This window comes from Priapulus caudatus, unplaced genomic scaffold (genome assembly GCF_000485595.1).
Source record: "Priapulus caudatus unplaced genomic scaffold, Priapulus_caudatus-5.0.1 Scaffold569, whole genome shotgun sequence".
Classification (NCBI taxonomy): domain Eukaryota; kingdom Metazoa; phylum Priapulida; class Priapulimorpha; order Priapulimorphida; family Priapulidae; genus Priapulus; species Priapulus caudatus.
The window spans coordinates 102,495-110,078 of NW_014577630.1; the positions used below are offsets into that span (position 1 = coordinate 102,495).

Sequence of the window (7,584 nt, forward strand, 5' to 3'; positions counted from 1 at the left end):
GCCGAGCGAAAATGCATGCGTCCGTGCGTTTTTGCATGCGTGCGAAAATGTCCGGTGGACTATAAATCTGTATCACACACGTTTCGAAGTATGCGGTTTCGAAACTGTAAACAAGTCAGTCAACTGATTTCGTGGACTGCGGATTTCAATTAGACATTTCTTCGTAACCAGCAGTGATATTGGACAAACTAATACGCGTTTGGCTATAAGGTAATGTAGGTACTTATTAACTACAGTCTACACAAGGTGCCAGTTACTCTAGCATTCGTTAAAATTGCATAATCGATGGGCCTATTATGCCTTTAACATTTATTAGCTAATGCCACAGTTACTGAGTTAGGATTACCGGACAATTTAAAAACTTAGCTTTTCATGGACACATCACACTGACAAGAATCAAACAGTACAGGTCATTTCTAACATAAAAGTAAATTAAAACTAAAAGCAAAGCAATATCACCATACCTTCGCAGATGCCACCCTTTTCCATGTTAAATGGAACTTCATTTTCGTGGTCTATATCTACAAAATAAAGACAATCGCTTAACAACAGTCAACACTGTCAACACTAATAACTATCTGGTAATGGTATTACATCAATACATGGTTAACCTTTTCAACTGCAGTGAGTGTCAGTGCCAGTGCTAAACCGACCAGGCTCTCCGACTAGTTACACGGCGGAGGACAGTTACAGGACAGGCGGAGGACAGTTACGACTAGTTACAATACAGGCCTCTCGCCACGTAGTGTTAAGCGAGATGGGAACTTGTGGCTATGCCAGTGCCAATATAAAACATTTTAATTAACAGAGTTCCAGTGAGATGTCATATGATAATGATAGCTTACCGAACCACTTATCTACACTGTCGTCATGAAGCTGAGTTGATTCGAAATCAACAAAAGTTGGAGCATTATATTCCCACTTTGGATCGTAACAGTCCATCTTTCACACTAGTAGCGTAGACCAGAGAGACATGATACAAGATTGGGGTCCGTCTAATTACCGAAAGGCACCGAAAGGCACCGAAAGGCACCGGAAGGCACCGGAAGGCACCGAAAGGCACCGGAAGGCACCGAAAGGCATACCGAAAGGCACACCAAAAGGCACCAAAAGGCACGAAATACACCGTAAAGCACCGTAAAAAACAAAACACCAGTAGAGCTAAGACTTTGACTCTTGAGGAATAACAGCATAAATACCTCGTGTAAAGTTGTGGAAGTGTTCAAAAAGATAGGTGAGATGTCCGACTCAGGGTCCAACCGGCCCATAACAGATTCGGCCCATACAGTATCGGCCTATACCCATTCGGCCCATAGCAAGATCGGCCCATAGAAAACTCGTGGTGGGTCGGAAAAGTCAACGCATAACATAAACACAAGACGGATTTTGTATTATTTATAGATAATTACACGCTTAAAAACGAAATAAATACTAAATAGCTACTCGATCTATCCGGCACATAAGCGACCTTATATATTATATATGTATCAATCTGTTCTAGGGTCTCTGTATCAAGAGCTAATAATATTTTATGGGCCGAGTCCGTATCGGCCGAGTCTGTTATGGGCCGAATTCGTAATGGGCCGGTTCGGCTATAGGCCGAATAGTCCCGCAGCCGAGATGTCCATGTTGATAGATAAGTGTTAAAAAGCCCGATCATTTTACGTTTTGGGGATAAATTTTTGGTCACATCAGTTGGACCATTTGCTTAGATTACATCTATGGCAGAATGTGCTATAGCCCTGCGGCAGCGATCCGCGGGCTATAGTACTAGAGCTATCCTTGAACCACCTTTTCAACTGCAGTGAGTGTCAGTGCCAGTGCCAGTGCCAATATAAAACATTTTAATTAACAGAGTTCCAGTGATATGTCATATGATAATGATAGCTTACCGAACCACTTATCTACACTGTCGTCATGAAGCTGAGTTGATTCGAAATCAACAAAATTTGGAGCATTATATTCCCACTTTGGATCGTAACAGTCCATCTTTCACACTAGTAGCGTAGAGTAGCGTATGCCGTGAACGATTTTGAAATATGTACCTCTTTTAAAACACGAGTTGTGATTGGTAGTTTGTTACGCGGCGCACCAATGGCTGCACATTCAGTTGCTGGTTTCCGAGTTTTCCGCCAGGGGTCGAAATGAGAAAATCATACACTAAAGTGTATGGTTATATCTGATATTAATATTAATAATTAAATGGAACTTTATGGAAGATCTTAGTCTATAATGGCAAACCCCATTAAGCTGTATATAATAATAACATTTTATAAAAATCATAGATGTGTTGTAGTTTTGTCATGTTTTTTATCATGTGCAACTTTGCATTCTTTCACTATGTAAGATGAGTATAAAATAAATTGAAAAATTAGTGAATGTGCTATCACACAGAATAAAGGAGAGAGATAATGCGGAAAGAGGCGTAAAGGGTAAAGGAAGCTTGATATAGCAGAAAGCCATTGGATGTGGATAAGAGATGAAAATGTCTATGACAGAGATGTGTAGATAATTAAAAAGGGGACAGGTGAATTGGAAGGTGAAGGAAAAGGAATTGGCATGCATTGCAAACTACTCCTACTGGCAAAGATACAATGAACATGCAAATACGGAGCTACATTTAAATTTATATTCAAAACTTACAAAAAGATCCCATTTTTAGCAAAAACATAAGTACCCCGTTTATTTATCTAATGTAGCCCCTACACATTCACCGATTCACATCCACAAAAACCTTTACCTATATGCATCACACAATTTAATCAACAGCATATTAGAATATATATAATTAAGCAGCAGGTAACAAATATTAGTCCTATTTATATTTAATTAATGGATATCATTCACGTAATATAATTTGACGAATATTACATTATTAGGTGGAATGTGAATGAACATTTAATTCCTATATCTTCGGCTCTCCTGCAACTATTTCACTCTCTATCCCACACTCATTGCTTCCACGCAGTATCTTGAAGAAACCTAAAATATAACAGAGACAATCAAAGCATTAATTACTTTTTCTGCAAACATTGGCAGATAATTAGAGATTGAAACGATGGTACATAAATATTATTCATAAGTAATTTGATAGCATTTCCAGGATGTATGTATAGTTTTTATGAGAGTAATCAATACCAGAATTAGTTGTGTTATTGTGAAATGGTATCGAAATTCTAGTTGTTTATTGTCTATGTGCCTTCGTTGGCTCTGGATAAAGGCACAAAAACATTTTGTTTACCACTATCACCCCAGGTTGGATTCCAGGAGTTAGCAACAAGCCAATATGGTACAGAATTCTCAACACCCCACCCCATGACCTTTATGGCATGGCCTCCCATTGCAGCACCAGTTACATGCTGGTATACACCTGGAAAGAAATAATGCCCAAATGTTATAGTCACGTGACAGAGGATTTCCTTTGAGCTAAGAATAGAGATCGAAAGAGATGTAAAGAAAGCAAGAGAAATTGAGGTACCATGTGCACACATCACGCATGATAGAGAGAAAGAGAAAGAGAGAGAGAGAGAGAGAGAGTGGAAGTGCGAGAGGAAGAGAGAGAGAGAGGAGCTGGAAAGAATAGGGGAGAGGGAGAGGGTGAGAGGGAGAAGGGAAGGAAACAAGACAGAGTGACATGTAGATAGATAGAGAGATATAGATGGGAGAGAAGCTGAAAGAGATAGAGACAAAAAAGCGATAGAGCTAATTAAACCTTACCACTTTTGTAGCTGGGGAAGTCAGCGTACACAGTGAAAGCGCCCTCGACGGGGCCATTTTTCATCAGCTCAGTCTGAATCTGGGTCACCCGATCAGCAATTGAATATGAAGACTTTCCTGAAAGGAAAAACAAGAACATTTAGCACCACAGTGGCAGCATCTTGTGCACAGTCAAGTATGCAACTGGTAACAGCCCCATACAACATAGCTAAATATATACCAAGCATCATTTAATTTCTGCAGAGTTGGGTAGAAATTTCATGTATGACAAAGTCCGAAGTGAGATGTCTAAATTTTACCAATGCCCATGCACATACTAAAACAAAAGTAACATAGATCATTCCATTAACAACTAATTTTTGGCCTGAATCAACCAACCAATAAAATCAAATAGCCAATCAATCTATCTATTTTTTATCAGTCAATTAATTGAACAATAATCTAATCTGTATATCACTCGATTGATTAAATGAATGATCATTGAATATTAAATCAATCAATCAATCATACCGAGATGCAGATCCTGCTGGTAAGTTTCTGGGAAGCTGCTCTCACACTTCTTATTGCAGCGAGGAGTGTCAACAATGCCCTCGCACGGCGGCAGCGTGCCGTTCACGTGATGTTCGCACTTAGCGACGCTGTATGGTCGGCAGCCCTCCTTCGTGTCATACTGGCCACCGCTCACTAGGCCCTGCTGTGTCCAAAAGTCCCAAGCGGACGACGGGAAGCCACCATTGCACCTGTGGACACGGAGGAAGAGGACGAGTGAAGAGAAGGACGCTGTGGTATTTGGAAGCGCGACGAGGTTTGCTTACGGCAAAAACAGGCTGACAGCTGTGATGAGATGCTAACCTCGTCTATGCATCTGTAAGTGTTTTGCACTCAAAGTTCAAAGAATCGCGACGAGTAGGGAGACAAAGAAGGATCACTGGCAACACTGGGGAACCGACTCCTAGATTCTTCTTTACCCGTTTCCACATTCGTCGCAGCAGGATAGCAGATCTTCAGCCGAGATGTGCACATTCGCTTTGCCTCCGGACGCGATGCAAATGCGATCGCTCATGGCCTCCACTGCACCAAACGCCTGCAAAGATTCGTACCATTGGGCCTAAGATAAAATATTGCTTGTTTCCCCTTTACCGACCGACTCGCCAAAACGCCGCTACTCGACACATTTTATTGGCCGATTAAAACAAAACAAAAATTATTTCGTTTCGCCAACAACAACAAAATCAAATTCGTTCCGCAAAAACATATACACAAAACAGAATATACAATATACATACACACATCTTGTCAAAACAAAATAAAAAAGATTTTTCACCTACCTACCTACTCGGTACCCTGAGAGGCGAGTAGGTAAAGGGGAAACAAACAATTTTTTAAGGGTGGCCTTGTAAAACGCTAGTTATCACACAGACACGCATGCATGCACACACAGACATACACAGACACACACACACACATACTTTGCCTAAGCATACAACCCACTTGCAATGTACCTGGATGTGACACAGTATGTATTTGTTTCATGTTCCAATGATAAATAACTACACAGCAAGTTTTTAAAAAACACCAGTTATCGCACACTCAAAGGTACACAAACACACAGACTTTATTTAACATGATCCACTTGTGATTTCTCTATATTAGTTTCACGTTTTAACGATGAAGAACTGAATTGAAAGTTATTAAATCATCATAGTAAGTTAGCTGCACACACAGGGCTATACCGACATGTGATAATGTAAGGATAGTGCAAAGCCTGCGCAACGTTGCATTCTTGCAGACTATCACACTTTTATTTTCACAACTCATAAAACTGTAGATGCACAGTGTCAAAAATCTGTTCTCAAGATGGCTTGCTAATGATGCGTACCCAGCAGGAACCACATGATCCCTGATCTCGCACCTCCTTCAATGTCGGACAGTTTGGCCACTGTTCCCTTGGATCGAAACGCTCTGGAATATCGCCAGTCTCCTTCTGCAAACACACACAGTACACAACAAGCCTATAACTAGTTTGTTGAACTTCGCGAGGGAGCTCAGGGAGGTTTCCGAGCAAAAGTTCCAACAGTTGCGCGGAATCGGCACCAGACCCGATCCTGTTCTCGAAACTCACTGTCACTCTGATCGATGCAATTAAAACGAAATTAAACAATTTATTTGAACAAAGAAATTCGATGTTCAAAAAAACTTGATGGTGAAAATTTACGGTTGTGTAACAAGTCCTAACAATGCACAAGTGCTTTGCTTTTGTCAGTGGCTCGTATTTTCAATCACTCACATGCCACTTCAGCGGTGGTTTGTAGTTGTTAGGGTGTGGAATAACCCCAAGAAGATTCCTCACATGACTGATCTTCAATGCATCAAAATTGTGTCCTGCCTGAAATGGATATTATATTTTATCAATTTTTCTATGTAAACTATCAAGAGCGTATAAAGGAGAGCGTACAACGGTGAAATGCTGAAACCATGTTGCAGTATTAGTAGAAACTTTGCCCATTTTATTTTGACGATTCTTTGCAGTATTATTGATCAGCTGTCCTACCTTGTTAATATGAAACAAACCGCATGTCCCTACGATGCCCCTACGCTGAGATAATAAGCGGTGAAAATCTGGTATTTTCGCCGAAAACCGACTCGAGATCAGTGTTTACTGCGACTGTCTCTCGCTTTGAGATAACTTCGGGAAACCTCGCGTGTTTCCGTCAATGATTGACAAATGGAATGAATATGACGTCTGTTATTGATTGCCATAGTGATGACCCCCACCTGTGCCCACCTAGCTCACGCTGGATGTATAGTAATCTCTGTAGTACTGACGTGAGTCAGCGCTACCATGGCGCTACACAGCGGCGACCGGAAGCAATACACTGGCCAGAAAGCGAGAGACAGTCGCAGTAAACTCTGATAACTCTAAACAATAAAACGGGCAAAATTTCGTAATTCTACTAATACTGCAACATCAACATGGTTTCACCATTTCAACGTCGTACGCTCTCCTTCTTTATACGCTCTTGAAACTATACATAATACTGGATACATAAATACACTATACACAGAGAAACAGAAGTCGAAGTAAATTCACTGCAAACTCAAATTTGTTGCATACCTTCCACGTTGTATTTATTTTATTGACGTAGTGAATGAGCTCTTTTGAGAGTGGCTTGTGTAGAGGAAAGACAGACGTGGCCGCAGCACAATATACGAGGCCTAGCGCTGTGGCTACTAACAGACATGAAACTAGGCGGTCCATTTCTGGAAATAGAAATCACACAACGTAGGTACTCATCCCTGTGTCATCTATTCTATGGAGTATCATTATGGTGTCACAGTCGGGTCGGGTCGGTGACGCTTTACACTTACAAGTTACAGCTCAGCTGGTGAAGAAACACGTACGATATAATAATAATATACAGAAACATTGCTTAATAAATAATGCCCTTAAAAATGTTTCGATAATCCTGATAACAAGACAATTCAATTATAATCTAAATTGAAACAAAGATGAAATAGCCTGAGAACTTACCACTTCGATACTGTAAGTGTAATGTGAGGAACTGCGTGATCATGTGATTCGCTTGTGACACATCACAAGGCGGTAGACTGGTTCTGGTTTACACATGCGTCACCAAACTCCACGACAGATGGCGCTCTCGCTCTGGCTCAATCCTGAGTGTGGGAAGGGGGCGCTGCATGCAGTTTGATGCGTCACATGCGTCTAAAGTTTAGACTCTAAACCATAGAAATAGATAGATCTATCTATTTCTATGGTCTAAACAGAGGAATTGCTCCGACCTGTGATTGGAGGATAAAAATAGACCCCGCCCACTCCCGCCGCATACGCTATGCTATGACGGGTAG

General features: G+C 40.9%; 2 protein-coding genes across 6 annotated transcripts in view; both read right to left on the reverse strand.

Annotated features, from left to right (window-relative positions):
• Window positions 1-2,044, reverse strand: part of LOC106811736 (targeting protein for Xklp2 homolog) — a 20,510-nt gene extending 18,466 nt beyond the window's left edge. For 4 of the 5 annotated variants that reach the window (XM_014815448.1, XM_014815446.1, XM_014815444.1 and 1 more), the window contains exons 1-3: window positions 1,999-2,016; window positions 846-957; window positions 465-521 (exon numbers count right to left, since the gene is read on the reverse strand). In XM_014815448.1, coding sequence (XP_014670934.1) covers window positions 465-521; window positions 846-942 — 154 coding nt within the window. In that variant the 5' untranslated portion in view covers window positions 943-957; window positions 1,999-2,016. Of the gene's footprint in view, window positions 1-464; window positions 522-845; window positions 958-1,892 lie in introns of all 5 variants that reach the window. The other variant, XM_014815447.1, reaches the window with a different exon arrangement.
• Window positions 2,045-2,607: 563 nt separating this feature from the next.
• On the reverse strand, window positions 2,608-7,338 carry LOC106811738 (cathepsin B-like). Its single transcript, XM_014815449.1, has 9 exons — window positions 7,250-7,338; window positions 6,833-6,978; window positions 6,005-6,103; window positions 5,597-5,701; window positions 4,686-4,801; window positions 4,228-4,457; window positions 3,718-3,834; window positions 3,242-3,370; window positions 2,608-2,982 (listed from the first exon to the last, which is right to left on the reverse strand). Exons 1-9 carry the CDS (start codon window positions 7,290-7,292, stop codon window positions 2,906-2,908), a joined length of 1,062 nt encoding a protein of 353 aa, XP_014670935.1. The 5' UTR covers window positions 7,293-7,338; the 3' UTR covers window positions 2,608-2,905.
• Between the last annotated feature and the right edge of the window lie 246 nt (window positions 7,339-7,584).

Excerpts from the sequence above, each read along its gene's own strand:
- LOC106811738 (XM_014815449.1), bottom strand. The coding sequence starts at position 7,292 with ATGATCACGCAGTTCCTCACATTACACTTACAGTATCGAAGTG. Across the intron at positions 6,104-6,832 it reads AAATAAATACAACGTGGAAG|GCAGGACACAATTTTGATGC; the intron begins GTATGCAACAAA and ends TATCCATTTCAG. Across the intron at positions 4,802-5,596 it reads GATCATGTGGTTCCTGCTGG|GCGTTTGGTGCAGTGGAGGC; the intron begins GTACGCATCATT and ends GAATCTTTGCAG.